This window comes from Leguminivora glycinivorella, chromosome 27 (genome assembly GCF_023078275.1).
Source record: "Leguminivora glycinivorella isolate SPB_JAAS2020 chromosome 27, LegGlyc_1.1, whole genome shotgun sequence".
Lineage (NCBI taxonomy): Eukaryota > Metazoa > Arthropoda > Insecta > Lepidoptera > Tortricidae > Leguminivora > Leguminivora glycinivorella.
Genome location: NC_062997.1, coordinates 6,696,250 through 6,712,420, shown reverse-complemented (window position 1 = coordinate 6,712,420; position 16,171 = coordinate 6,696,250). Strand labels below are relative to the sequence as shown.

The following is a 16,171-nucleotide window of genomic DNA, read 5'->3' as shown; positions in this document are numbered from 1 at the left end:
CATTCACTACCGCGACGACGGATAATGTATAGTAGATGTATGCGCATATTTTTATTTAGTTGTAGTGTGCGGTGACTAAATAAATGGTAGATCTTTTTTGTATGGAAAGCGAGCCACCTTAAAACAGTTTACAACTTATATTACAAGCAGAATCCTCAAAACGGAATTGAAAACAGAATACTGATTAATACTATTGTAACATTAGCTAAAAATTGTTGAGCATTAGACTTTTTGTTCGTCGCGACATCTATTGACAAGTAGCACTACTGATAATTTACGCTAGTTGACGCGTGGATGACGCTAGATGCCACTACAAATAACTAGCATTTACTGATGTATGGAGTTACAACTCTTTTTTTACTTATTCGTCTGTGGAGAACAGTGAGTGTTGCTATAAGTAATAGTAAAAAAAAATAGTTCCATTTCCACATTTTTTTTTTCTTTGTACTGGTTTCGTACGACGTACAAGTCCTTTGATCGCAACTGGTTACGAACTGACGGTTTCGTACGCGGACGAAGGGTAACAAAAGTAAGATCTCTTGTGGTTCGTATTGCACTTGCTAGTTGTAAGTACAGATTTATTCACATCTGGCAGATACACAGAATTACACACTGGTCCCACCGCGAGCTAGTAAGCTATGAGCTATCGGCTATAAAAATGAACAAAAGATAAGCACTCCCGCGTAAATAAAAGAGACACGGCGATGTTTATAGTTACTCGCCCAGCAGCAAAGCGCTTCGTGCGAATTTGCGGAATATCTACCAAGAAAGGATGGAAATCGGCCGTGCATCTAACGGCCCAACCACGACATTGGTCTAAGCGCGACAGCGGTGAGCGGCGGCCATACATTGGAGCGAGACACAGCGATGGGACTTTTCATTCGCACGTATGGCTGCCGCTCACCGCTGTCGCGCTTAGACCAATGTCGTGGCCGGACCGTAAGAGTCCGATGGTAGAATGGGGACGGTGGAATAAGCTCATGTAGCTCTTGAGCACACTCCCCGAAGCAAGTTTTCAAGCTTTATAGATATTTAGTCGAAGTAAGGCGTAGTTTTTCCCTCTAATGACTTAATTTTACAAGTGCCAGATTTTGCGAATACATCTGTACGTAGATTATGTTATTAAATGTTATTGTTGCATATTTGTATGTGTGTGTGGATGTGTATGTGTGACCCGCCTTAAATAAATAGTGTGCTACAATAAAGTGTTTGTTTTACTTATAACTATACTCCTTCTACCCTTCAATAGTTATTTGTTATACAAGGGGGCAAAGTTGTATTTTAGTGTGGAATTGAAAGACGAGCAAGTGAAAGGATTCTATAGTTGAACCACGAGCGAAGCGAGTGGTTCGAGAATAGAATCTTGAACTTGCGAGTTTTTTAACACACGAGAAGTAAAATACATTTGCACCAGTGTGTAACACAAAACTTTTCCCCTCACTATAGCGACAAGGACGATTATAAAGGACCAGCAGAGTCCATACTAAATACCGTACCCCGTTGGCAGCCGTAAATCTATGTCACTAGATGTCACTAAGAGTGTCATTTGAATAAAAATGTCGTTTTTTTTTAAAATACGCACGCGGTAGTTCAACGGCATTACAAGTGATACAGTGAAAAGTATATAGATGACGCTAGGGGCCCGTGTCATGTTTCAGTCCCTGTTTACAACGCAAACCATCGTTCTTATTTTGAATTATGACAATCATGCAAAAGAGTACCATACTGTCAAATTTTCTATCTCTTTCATTTTGAGCGTGACGTCAATGATTAGTAATATTACTTTCAATATATTTAAAATTTAGATTTTAATGAGGCCATTTCGAACGGTGTTTATGATAGATATCATGTTGACAATCAATCTCCTGACCGTCTCGCTCATACCAATCCTATCCTATATTTGAACGAGTGCGACCGAAACAGTTGAGTATTATTGAAGATTTTTGAATGTCTAAAATCTTATTGGTACTTAGTTGTCGAAAACCCGCTTTTTCCATAAAGTGTTGGCGCGACGTCAAGTGGGTGATAGGCGTACGAGCAAGTACGCGTTGGATGGTCGACTACTATGCGCAGCGGTTTTTACGCGTACTTACGGTGACACACAATCGAAAAAGGTGGTCGAGCCATAAGTACGCATACCTGCTCGTATCGTACGTTTATCACCCACTTCAGACTGCGTTTCGATCGGCGTTTAGCGTCAATGATTATCAGCTCGGCTTCATGGCTTTACGAACCTTAGCTCGGACCATCGAATATGAAACTTATAAACTTCTTTATACACAAGGGTATAAAGAAGTTTATAACCAGGTGCTCCATGACACCATTGCACCAATCTGTCGCCAGCACCGCTACACTTCAACGGCCAAGTCACACAACATCCATACTAATATTATAAATGGGAAAGTGTGTGTGTCTGTTTGTTTGTCCATCTTTCACGGCAAAACGGAGCGACGTATTGACGTGATTTTTTAAGTGGAGATAGTTGACTGGATGGAAAGTGACATAGGCTACTTTTTGTCTCTTTTTATATCCCCCACTTCCTTAGAATGGAGGATGGAAGTTTGTGGAGAGATTTTCGAATTTAACGCGAGCGAAGCCGCGGGCAAAGGCTAGTTAACTATAATAATAAAGAAATCGCAGTAAGGAACTTTATGTAGATTTCATTACTTTTTAGAGATAAACAAGCAGCTCCATCGAGACGGCTATTTTTTACAGAATGTTTTTGGTGGGATATACATAGGCATAGGTATATAACACTAACAAGGTATCTATTGTCTTAGTCCGTTTTCACATTATCCGATCCGATATCGGATGTCGGAAGGATTTAAATGGAAAAAATCCAAGATAGCGCCTGTAATGTATGGGGTATCAGTCCTACATCCGATATCGGATCGGATAATGTGAAAACGCATTTAGTCTCATTAATTATTACTTATATCAGAGTTTCACTAATTATTTCCTTTTATTCATTTATTATCTCAGTTTAGGTTTATACGAGTACCAAACGAGTATAGTATACGAGTAGAAAATATATTACCAAAACAATACAAACTATCATTAATTTATTATAAAAACGTAATCCAAAGTGCCACACCTGGCGGCCTAACTATCGGCGTTGTGTCCAAGACGAAGCCTGACCGACGAAGCTAGCAAGTCTCTCTACATGTTAGCTGAAATACTGTCAAACCATTCACTGTGATTACTCAGATTATTATAAGCAAAATGATCTTCGAATGAACTTTCTGGACAATTGAGATGCATGGGCGCAGTCGAAACCAGCTCGCCCCTTCAGCCGTGTCCCGTTGAAAATCGGAAAGATTCTTTTCCTTAGCACATTAAATTTAATGTTTACAAATTGGATTCGCCTTCTGTCACCTAAACTGGTAATTTTATGTATGAGGTCATTGGTCATACAATTATTAATTTATACAGTTATTAATTCTGTATCTCTACTCGCATTGCTGCTGCGATTCTAAAATATTTAATATCCATATATTATGAATATTCAATAAATCATACAATGACATTTGTGATGTGACATGGATGTCAGATGTCACTGGATGTCACATCTGTTGGCACAATGATTGCGTTTTGTTGAACGTATTTGAGCTCAACATATAGGTTTATTATCACTAAGTATATTATATTAATGAACAACGAAACGGATGTGACATTTTCCTAGTCCACCAACGTCATCTAGTCATTTTATTTGGCAATAGTTAGACAACATGCGAACAAACTTAGCCAGCGAAGCGATCACAACTACGTCGAGGCCGACCAAAAAATATAATTTGTAAAAATTATGTTTTGAGCCAATATTTTGATATTAAAATAAAGTTTTTTGATAGTTATTCATAGTATAATATAAAAACAAGTAAACATATGTGTGAAAATATGTTTTTTTCCACTCCCGGGTTACGAAACAACGCCATCTAGTTTTAAAGCAAAAACTAAGCTTTTTTCAGGGGTACGCTTTTTTGTATGGGCTATATCAGTCTAGTATTAAATGGTCCTTTTGTCGCTAGATGTCACTTAACTATGCCTATACAAATAAAATAACTCTCATTTACTGATGTATGGAGTTACAACTCTTCCCTTACAAATTTTAACTTGACGTCCTACCCTGGCTGGTAGAACTATTAACCTGTAAAATCTGAATCTGAAAAGCTTAGACTGTGTGCTAGGAACGCGCCTCTTTCATATATTTGATCGCCAGTGTCCGAGGTGTGGTTTTACTGTGAGTATTTTTCTCTCGTTGTGGTAAAAATTGTGTTTCACTCGGAGTCAAACTTTGTTAAACTTGCATGCCTTGACACCCTAGCAACGCTCAAGATTCCACTTTTTGAACCTATTAATCGCTTTCTCGGGTATCAGTTCTAACTCCATACATCAGTAAATGCAAGTTATTTGTAGTGACATCTAGCGACAATCACGCGTTAAATAGCGTGAATTATTAGTACCACTACTCGATACTAGGTGTCAGTGTCTCGTCTGCCAAAAAATGAATATTAGAACAGTTTACAACTTGTATTACAAGCAGAAGCAATTGAAAACAGAATACTGATATACTATTGTAATATTAGCTAAAAAATTGTGAGCATTAGACTTTTCGTTCGTCGCGACGTCTAGTGACAAGTAGCAGTACTGATAATTTACGTTAGTTGACGCGTGGATGACGCTAGATGTCACTACAAGTCACTTGCATTTACTAATGCATGGAGTTACAACTCTTCCCTTAGATATTTGATTTTTTCATTACCTCTGTAATTATAATTAAATTGGGATTTTTCATAAATAAACACAGTCGCTCAAAATGCAATATTTTATTTCCATACAATTCTGTAGGGACCGAGTATTAGCATTCACTTAAGATTTAAACAAATTTTAATGTTTTGTTATTTATCTTTTCATTTCGAGTTAATAATAAATATATTATGTATGCCCCCTTTCGTTACAAACTTGTTTACGGCCCTACATACAGACATATCTGAACAAAAACAACAGTTTTTTAATTGATTTTCAAAAGTGTATATGGCAAAGAATATATTGTATAGAGAGTTAGTGCGTTTTCACATTATCCGATCCGACATCGGATGTAGGACCGATATCCCATACATTTAAGCCGCCATCTTTGATTTTTGCCTTAGAAATCCTGCCGACATCCGATATCGGATCGGATAATGTGAAAACCCACTTACTGTCAAAAGCAAAAAAAGAAGTCACATAGACAGATATGCTAAGAAAAAAAACGTACCTAGGCACCATTATGATAAGATAAGATAAGATAGATAAAATATCGTTTATTCAAGTAGGATTTTACAACCTCTTTCGAATCGTCAAAATTACATTAAAATAAATTAAAAAATAAATAACAAATTTACAGAAACATGAGATGAAAAAGTACAGTTGTCTAGATGGCGCTACTTTTGGTTGATTCTCGGCTAGATGGCGGTAATATATTTGACAATTTCAACACTCAAGTTAAGAATATGTGCCATATTGTCAAAACAGAGGTCCAAAAGTTTTAAGCCTGTGTCGAGAGATGGCAGTCTATGCACTGTGACACACGCATAAACGACGGGGTGTTATAAGTTTGACGTGTCTGTCTGTCTGTGGCATCGCAGCTCCCGAACGGATGAACCGATTTAGATTTCGTTTTTTTTTTAAAGCTGACTTAGTCGGGAGTGTTCTTAGCCATGTTTCATGAAAATAAGTTCACTATGTCGGGGTTTTTTTTTTTCAAAATTTTAATTTTTACTTTGATAGTAACTCTCTATACATGATCTTGTTTGCTTAAATTTAACATTAATAATTTGGTTCAGATATCCATATATGTCAATTTCACGTAACTGGGTTATCTTATAGAAAATTGTACACTATAGTGTTTTTTACTCATTTTGGTATTTTAAGTTATTTCTACTTAAAATCACCTACTTCCATTTTTTTTACCACGTCCGTGGCAAACAGGTATACGGTCCGCCTGATGGAAAGCGGTCACCGTAACCTAAGGCCTGCAACTCAAGGGGTGTCACATGCGCGTTGCCGACCCATTAGAAACTTGTACACTCCTTTTTTGAAGAACCCCATCCGAATAGAATATGAATTTCGTTAAACTTTTCTTCTATTAACACTTTCGGAACCAAGAACCCGCCTAGCGGGTACTCACTTTGCTCAGATGCCGGAGAACCCGCTAGGCGGGTTCTCACCATACAAGGTTGTGAACCGGTTTCTAACGTAGTGCGCCATTTTTTCTCTGGTAAAGCGTGATTTTTTAGTATAGAAATAACAAAATACAATCATACATTTGAAAAACATAAATCGAGGGTTTACTGGTGAAACCCGATAAGTTGAGCAAACTGGTTTTTGACATTCGAACTATATGCAATTTCCATGTTATTTCAAGGACAAATTATCTCGATTTATCGGGTTTCATCAGTAAACCTTAGGTATGGTGTATGAATGTCAAAAAAATGACCCAAGTCCAAAGGAATAATTTATTTTTAGCGGGGGACAGAGATGGCAATGTTTCCATAATAAATAATGTGATGTGTGAAGGAACTAATACCGCTCTAGTCGAATAACCAGTCAAACCAAGATATGTTAGCAACGATCTTGATTGCACAATGTTAAATAAATGTGATGTTTAAGCTATGGTATTTGAAATATCACTTGCATAATTTCAATCGTTGCTAACCGACCTTGATCTGATTCTACACGGTGAAATAAGGACCGGTCAAACTTGGCTTAGTGATTTTTGAGGTCATACTGAATAACTTTTATTATGGGACCAATGCTGAAATCGCAAAAATTTGGAAGCTCATACCATCCCATACATTAAAATGCGACCGCCTAAGAACGCGCATACACTACACCACACAGATGGCGCCACAAAAAATGCCTTATTGCCATCGATTATTTGTAGATTGGCGTTGTCACTTTCGAGCCATAAATCTATGAATGAATTGTCGCCTGCGGTATTTCCGGACCGATACGACCTTCAAATCTTCAAGAAAAGAGCGTACACCCATCTTAAAGGCCGGCAACGCACCACCTACACCTCTGGTGTTTCGGGTGTCCATGGGCGGCGGTGATCGCTTACCATCAGGCGACCTGTCTGCTCGTTTGCCCCCCCCCCCCTCGGTTTGCCGTTTCCCATAAAAAAAATGTCAAAAGTGACACTTAACGCCATCTACAAGTATAATCGAAAGCTATGATTTTTTTTGTAGCGCCATCTATGTGTGGTGTAGTGTATGCGCGTTCTTAGGCGGTCGCATTTTAATGTATGGGATTGTATAATCTTCTTATATTTAATCTATGCTGTTTCATACATTTCGACTGACATGATACCGCTCATTTCTATGGAACATCCAAATTTCGCGATTTCAGCACTGGAGATCGATTTTTTAATTTCGAACTCACGAATTCGCCGTTCGAAAGTCTGTGGAAAACGAGGTAATGCTATTTTTGAAAAATGACGGCTAATAATTATAAAACTAGTGGTAATGACCACTAGTTTTCGATTCTGTTAGTAGATATTAAATCGCTAGTAATGGAGATATTATTGAACGAATTTCACGAAAACGAATGGCCGAGATTAAATAATCGGCCCCCTGGGGCCTATTTCTCGAAGCTACGAGTTACAATTTACAAGTGGTTGTCAATGTCTAAATCGTCGGTGAGAATGCTCAATCCGTTATGGGCTCGATTTTTGATTGACAAATAGTTACCTAGCAACAAAATACATAGTGTTATTTACTTTACTCAAAATCGCTCACATGAGGGATTTGGCATTCACAACGACGTAATATAAATAAATATTTTCTGCAGTTAGTAGCTCTCTCAATGCAGTTATATTTTCTGATCTTTATTTTGTTTGTCTACCTACTAATTTTATGTTTACCCTACGAACACATACCAACTCTTTTTGTATACTATTAGTTTAGAAACTGGTAAATTATTATTGTACCTACATAATATAAAAAAATAAGTTATAATTATTTAGGTTAAGCACTTCTTTTGTAATCAAAAATTATAATACGCATACATACGCTCAACATAGTTAAGTTAGTGTTAATTTCTCATGTAAGTGAATTGTAAATATTCTTATGAGAAAATAAACTTCTTTAAACCGAAATAAATATTATGGGACATTCTTACTCAGATTGACTGAGGCCCACAGTAAGCTCAAGAAGGCTTGTGTTGTGGGTACTCAGACAACGATATATATAATATATAAATACTTATATACATAGAAAACATCCATGACTCAGGAACAAATATCTGTGCTCATCACACAAATAAATGCCCTTACCGGGATAATGACCTCAAAAGTCACTCAAAGTTTGACCGGGCCTTTTTATTTCAAATTGTATATGACCATTCAGCGGGCTTGTTAAAAAAAAGCTTAAAATATGAGTAATTCTCGAAGCTTCAGATGAACTAAGTACAATTAATTTATTATCTAATTTCTCAATAGATTTTTAAAAACTCAACAATTAAAAACGAATTGACTATCAATGCTAAAGCTTTTTCAAATATATGTGAGTGTGTTTAGTAAAACGTCCCACTTTGTCGGTTACCATTACGGCGACATTTACTTGAGTCTTTATATGAACGGCTTTATAGCAATCGACAAAGTGGTACGTTTTCCCGTGCACACTCACATTTACTCCCGTATTCATAAAAAAGTTACTAAGTGTTTTGTCTCTTTCTCACAATCACATGTCAATATGACAGAAAGGGACAGAACTATTGTTTTAACTAGTCAGTAACTTATTTATGAATAAGGGGCTTATTATATAAATGTGATAATATAACATTATGTTGGAGGGAACATTGTAGTGCTTTGGGGTTATTACGATATACAGATGTATTTCGAAGATTTGCCTTCGTATTTTTAAGGAAATGTTCGAACGTGTCATGCTATTTCAGTCAGTCTCAGTACAAGCACTGACACTGTCTGAACTAGCGTGACAAATACGAATGTTTCCGGAAAAATACGAAAGAAAACCTTTTCGCAATACACGTGTATCTACTTTCGCCTGACACACTAGAAAATATTTGATCACCCAGTACTAATATAATAAATGGGAAAGTGTGTGTCTGTTTGTCCGTCTTTCACGGCAAAACCGAGCGACGAATCGACGTGATTTTTTAAGCGGAGATAGTTGAAGGGATGGAGAGTGACATAGCCTATTTTTTGTCATTTTCTAACTCCCCACTTAACTAAAATGGGGGGTGAAAGTTTGTATGAAGTATTCCGCAATTTTCGAATTTAACGCGAGCGAAACCGCGGGCAAAAGCTAGTATAGAAGTTTTAAAGAATCTAAAGAAGAACAACTAACTCAAGAAGAACATGATTCTAAAAAAAAAGTTACAAAACATTGTATCAGGATTTTGGATTATTGGTGTTCGCAACTACCCCAAAGCACCTCTTTTATTCTACGAGCAGATCATACAAGGTTAGGGACACAAATAAAATATACAGTAAAATCCTTTTTAACTACAATGTATTATATTTCCTATACGTTTATTTCTGTATTTATATCATAGAGGAGTTGTAACTCCATACATCAGTAAATGCGAGTTATTTGTAGTGACATCTAGCGTCAATCATGCGTCAACTAGCGTAAATTATCAGTACCACTCGACACTAGGTGCCAACAGTGTCTCGTCTGCCAAAAATGTAATATTAAAACAGTTTACAACTTATATTACAAGCAGGAATCGGAAACAGAATACTGATTAATACTATTGTAATATTAGCTAAAAATTGTTGAGCATTAGACTTTTTCGTCGCGACATCTATTGACAAGTAGCAGTACTGATAATTTACGCTAATATAATAATATAATACTATTGTAATATTAGCTAAAAATTGTTGAGCATTAGACTTTTTCGTCGCGACATCTATTGACGAGCAGTACTGATAATTTACGCTAGTTGACGCGTGGATGACGCTAGATGTCACTACAAATAACTTGCATTTACTGATGTATAGTTACAACTCTTCCCTTATTTTTTCCTCTACGATTTAGATATAATCGTATAAAGGCTTTTCCTGTAATATTTATTTTCAGTGTTTCAAAATAAATTACTTACGTATATTTCAAATACTTCCGATAGTTATAAATAATACTAGAAAAACGTATTGCAATAATAGAATTAGTTATCTAATAAAAGTGAGAGTATAATTTTGTGAGGTAATTTTTGGCATACATTTGACATTTTAAAATCCATACTAATATAAATGGGAAAGTGTGTGTCTGTTTGTTTGTCCATCTTAAACAGTAAAAGGAACCCACACTTACCTAAAATCAGGATGGAAGTTTGTATGTACGATACAAGTGCGGAAAAAATTAAGTCCAAGACGAGTGTCGATAAATTAAACCACGTCCGAAGGGAGTGTTTTAATTCGACACGAGTTACGAGTTTCCTTTTCGCACGTGTATCGTACGACGATATTCAGTACAGATGGCTCTCAGAAGTTTCGACCTGACAAAAAATTAACCACTTCTCGCACTAGTGCGTAATATTTTCAGTACAGAACTTCCTTTTTTCCGCACTTGTATTGTAAAGTGCTATTACAATGTTTTTTTTTATACTACGTCGTTGGCATACAAGCACACGGTCTGCCTGATGGAAAGCGGTCACCGTAACCTGTGGACGCGTGCAACTCCAGAAATGTCACATGCGCGTTGCTTAGAAACTTGTACAGTTTTAAAAAAAATATGCCTGAAATTACATCACATAATCGTCGAATACTAAATAACATTCACAATAAATAGTATAATAAATTATTTTTATATTTATTTCATATATTAATAATTAAATAAGCATATACACTCATATGTACATAGGACGCAATTTTCAACTTTGACGCGTCGGTAACAGAGACCAGTTAAAAACGGACTGTCAATACACTATTTTATATAGGTAGTACAAATCATCTGAGATGATTTTTTTTTTCCGTAATCTTATACCTTTAAACGAGCAATTCTTGTATATGTATATAGATGTATATATACCGACGATCTCGGAAACCGCTCTAACGATTTCGCCGAAATGTTATGTGGAGGTTTTCGGGGGTGAAAAATCGATCTAGAGTGGCCTTAGATCCCGGAAAACGCGAATTTGTAAATGTAAAATATGGTCGTTATTTTCGCCGACCGCGCATCGGCTCCGCGTAGCTCAGTCGTAAGAGGTCGGTCTAATGTGTGTCAGTCAGGGTTCGAATCCCGGCCAGAAATTAAGTTTTTTTTTATAAGAGTTTTTTTTTCTAAAAACGTGATAATAAAATAGAACCGAGCGAATCTCGGTCACCCAGATATTGTTATATAAAAGCCAGAAAAACTCCATAAGAGCCAAGGTTCGAACCAGTGACCTCCGAATCGAAAGTCGCACGCTCTTACCAGCGCTTTTACAGCCTGTCAAAAAAGTAGAAATTAATAGTGGCGCCATTGTCTATGTAAAGATGTAAACCGTTTTGATTGTGGCAATAATTTTGACACTTTTCAATGAGAATAGTTAAAAGCTTGTACTTATATACATAGAAAACATCCATGACTCAGGAACAAATATCTGTGCTCATCACACAAATAAATGCCCTTACCGGCCTTAAGTGCTGCTATAATGAAAAAATGTTTGGTCCAACATCGTGAGGAAACCGGACTAATTCCAATAAGGTTTAGTTACCCTTCGAAAAGGTTAGATGGCAGCCGCGTTCTTCAAGCTAGTGCGTTTAATCTTGGAATTAGTTGGCAAAGCGGACAACAGGCTCCGATGAGCCGTGGCAAATGCCGGAATAACGCAAGGAGTTGCTTTTTAATTACACTGAGACTTTCGCTGAAAATAATAGAAAAAAAAAGGATTTTGTTTAACAAATTACGGCGAAGGAAAAAAAATCATCACAGACGATTCGTAAAATAACTAGATGACGCTATAAGAAGCGATGCTCATAGATCTATACAAAATGTATGGAACTGAGATATCGCATTTTCAAAAAAAAGGTTTTTTTTTAATAGCCTATGCTCATTACATTCTGTATTATTAACTGGTCTCTGCCGTGAAAAACAAATCTTTAATAGTATTTTGTCCACTCTTTTAATTTTATCTTATTTCTAAATAAACCTAAGTTTGCAGTTTTCTGGCAAGATGGTCGAAACGAGCAATTTTTTTTTCATAGTATCTGATGGTAATTTACCTATTGCAGAATTTGGGACCCCCCGAAGCGTAAGTTGTTAACAAAAATTAACTCACTGTCAGTTTTGTGACAATTAAGCATGACCTGCCTGATGATGTGCCTGTGTGGTGACGGGTTAAGAATTTCACCACCCCCTTTCTTCCCGTGGGTGTCGCAGGCGACTATGGGATATGGGTTAAATTGTGGCGTAGGCGAGAGGCTGGCAACCTGTCACTGCAATGACAGTTTCGTTTTCTTTTAACCCCTTATTTGCAAAGAGTGGCCCTGAAGCTTTAGTAGTTTCATGTGCTCTGCCTACCCCTTTATGGGATACAGGCGTGATTGTATGTATGTAATTAAGCATGAAATTTCAATTAAAATGCTTTTTTTTAATGTTAATTACATACACTTTAAGTGATAATCTACATTCAGAATATGAAAAAAGTAACTTTTTAGACAGATTTTATGATTAATCGTCGTCACAAAACTGACGGTTAGTTAATTTTTGTTAACAACTTTTGCTAACTGGGGGACCCAAATGCTCGTAGACAGTAGCCCAGGCGTCTATAATGAATTCAAACGAAATAAGTATCTTTTATTTATTTTTCGTTATTAAATGCTAAAAAAATAATTGATACCAAACTATATTACATTTATTCTAACAAAAATAACGCCTAAGTCACAAAGAAAACTGCCCGTTTAGTAAAATATCCATTTTAACTGCGTCACAATAGTGTGTTTTATGAAGCTGTTTCAAATAAACCGTTTTATAATCCGTCTAAGCTAGCTCTGCACCGATTTCGAAAGAGTGAGTCTTACAAACGTCAAAATTTTATAGAATTTTGACATTAATAATGACAAATGTCACACTTTACAATACAGAGGCTTGGTATTCATATTTTGGTAACAATATCGTTATTTCTAATTACGTTTTTACAATTTTTCTGTATCATCGGTTTATTTGAAACGACTCAATGTTACTCCAATCAACGAGGGGGTTTCGAAACTATGTACACAGTTTCGAAACTAAGTACACAGTTTCGAAACTTTGTACACAGTTTCGAAACTATGTACACAGTTTCGAAACTATGTACAGTTTCGAAACTTTGTACACAGTTTCGAAACTATTTACACACCGTACGAGACATGTTTTTTTTATGCGTAACATTGTATTAAGAAGTTTTAATTACTCAATAACATATGAAATGCCAGGAACGGTGAGATAAGACCTCGTTGACTAGGCTAGGGTACAGTATTGACTAGTATACACTAGGGTACACTAGTACAGAGTTGAAGAATGTACAAAGTACATTAGTACGGTGTTGAATGGCCTATTGGTGTTCACTAGTACAGTACACTAGGGTACACTAGTAGTGTTAAACGGTGTACAGTACATTGTTGAATGGTGTACACTAGTACAATATTGACTGATGTACCCTGTTGTACATTAAGGTCGAATGGCCCCCACACTTGTGTACACTTTGTATGGTGTTAAATGTGTATACTAGGGTACACTAGTAAAGTGTACACTAGTAAAGTGTACACTAGTACAATTTTCTATGGGTACAGTAGTGTTAAGCAGTGTACACTAGTAGTGTTGAGTGGTGTACACTAGGGAACACTAGTACAATGTTAAATAGTGTACACTAGTAGTGTTGAGTGGTGTACACTAGGGAACACTAGTACAATGTTAAATAGTGTACACTAGTAGTGTTGAGTGGTGTACACTAGGGAACACTAGTACAATGTTAAATACTGTACACTAGTAGTATTGACTGATGCACACTAGAGTACACTAGTAGCGTAGTGGTGTACACTAGGAACGCGCGAGCTCATAGAATAGCACGTAGGCCTCCGAAGACACTACGTTGCGGGGGTTGATGGGACTCACTCTGCAAATAAAACATAAATTCATAATAATAATAAAAAAACTGCCGCGCCGTGATAAAACGTGTGGTGACGGGTTAAGAATTTCACCACCCCCTTTCCCGTGGGTGTCGTAGAAGTCGACTGTGGGATATGGGTTAAATTGTAGCGAGAGGCTGGCAACCTGTCACTGCGATGTCACAATTTGGATTTCTTTCAACCCCTTTTTGCCAAGAGCGGCACTGAAACTTAGTAGTTCATGTGCTCTGCCTACCCCTTTATGGAATACAGGCGTGATTATATGTATGTATGTAATAAAAAAACTAGAAAACCTGATTCTTTTAACCCCCGACGCAAAAACGACGGGGTGTTACAAGTTTGACGTGTCTGTCTGTCTGTGTGTGTCTGTCTGTGGCATTCGATTTTCATGAAACATGGCTGAGAGCATTCCCGACTAGTTCAGCTTTCAAACAAAAAAAAAAACTAGATCTAAATCGGTTCATCCGTTCGGGAACTACGATGCCACAGACAGACAGACAGACACGTCAAACTCATAACACCCCGTCGTTTTTGCGTCGGGGGTTAAAAATGACCTATACTGCTATTGTCACTGAATGACACAAGTTGCGAAGAGTGGCGCTGTGGTTTCACGTGCTCTGCCTACCCCGTTTGGGAATAATGTATGTATACTGACCTTGAGTCGTTGTATTCATGCCAGTCGCCAGTGTATGGATGCTTGCAGTACGCCGTATAGTGTCCAGAGTAAGTTGTGCCTGCAATACAATACATTACAATACAATATATTGCCCGTGTGGTGACGGGTTAAGAATTTCACCACCCCCTTTCTTCCCGTGGGTGTCGTAGAAGGCGACTATGGGATATGGGTTAAATTGTGGCGTAGGCGAGAGGCTGGCAACCTGTCACTGCAATGTCACAATTTCGTTTTCTTTCAACCCCTTATTTACCAAGAGTGGCACTGAAGCTTTATTAGTTTCATGTGCTCTGCCTACCCCATTTTGGGACTGTATGTATGTATGAATATATGTACAATATATTACACTCCAATAGGCTAGTTTCCTATACTTAAAATAAAATATTTTATGCAGTGCACGGAATAAAACACCACATAATTAGAACAAAAATATGGACAGTAGTTATGTTTAAACATAATTTCTATTTAATAAGTCAAAAGGAAAGATATAATATAATTATTTGTTATACAAGGGGGCAAAGTTGTATTTTAACGCCGAGTGTGGAATTGAAAAACGAGCAAGTGAAAGGATTCTATAGTTGAACCACGAGCGAAGCGAGTGGTTCGAGAATAGAATCCTGAACTTGCGATTTTTTTGCACCCGAGTGTAACACAAAACTTTTCCCCTCACTATAGCGAGGAAACTACAACGCAAAAAATGCGTTTATCACTGCTTCCAGTAGTTCCACAGGTGGTAAATCATCTTTATTACTAGATTCACCTACTTTTATCAATTTTAAAGCAGTTAAATTGACTTTATTCAAGGTCAAATTACTTTACCCACTAGTGGATAAAATGCGTTTTTACCCGCTGGTATTAAAGGACAAACACGTGTTTCCGAGCTAGTGAGGGGAAAAGTAAATGAACTGACCGTGACATCACTCCTCAGTATTTCATAGTAATTCCATATTACAAATCGTTTTGACAGTTCTTAAAAAGAAGCTGATTTGACTAGTAGGTAACTAGCCTATTCTGCGTTCTGGGTTATATTTCTTGTCGAACAAGCAATAAACGGCGATGTGTGTCGGCCGACAATTACGCTAGTTCGAGCCATAAATCTATGTAAAAAGCAAAGAAGATCGAGTATTATAGAGTTACTGTCAAAGTAAAATGTGTAATCACCACAGAACTTAATTTAGATAGAAGAAACAAATTCATATATTTGTATAGGGGCCGAGCGTGTCAAATTTTGTACTGAAGTTGATTCTTGCCTGTAATTTTAAATATGTCTCAGGCTCTTGATTGTTCATAATTTTTGTGTTGTTGCAATTGAATATCACGTAACGAGGCATTTTTTATGTTTTGATTGACTTCAACTTACAAAAATTGAAGCCCGAAAGCTGCAAGCTGCGAGTAAAGACGGACAACTCAGT

The 16,171-nt window shown here is 37.0% G+C and overlaps 1 protein-coding gene across 2 annotated transcripts in view; it reads right to left on the bottom strand.

Annotated features, from left to right (window-relative positions):
- Positions 1-13,624: 13,624 nt before the first annotated feature.
- Positions 13,625-16,171, bottom strand: part of LOC125240237 (ubiquitin carboxyl-terminal hydrolase 37-like) — a 51,618-nt gene continuing 49,071 nt past the window's right edge. Inside the window, exons 12-14 of one of the 2 annotated variants that reach the window (XM_048148067.1) lie at positions 14,742-14,820; positions 13,989-14,073; positions 13,626-13,897 (exon numbers count right to left, since the gene is read on the bottom strand). In XM_048148067.1, the coding sequence (XP_048004024.1) occupies positions 13,998-14,073; positions 14,742-14,820 (155 nt within the window). In that variant the 3' untranslated portion in view covers positions 13,626-13,897; positions 13,989-13,997. Of the gene's footprint in view, positions 14,074-14,741; positions 14,821-16,171 lie in introns of both variants that reach the window. The other variant, XM_048148066.1, reaches the window with a different exon arrangement.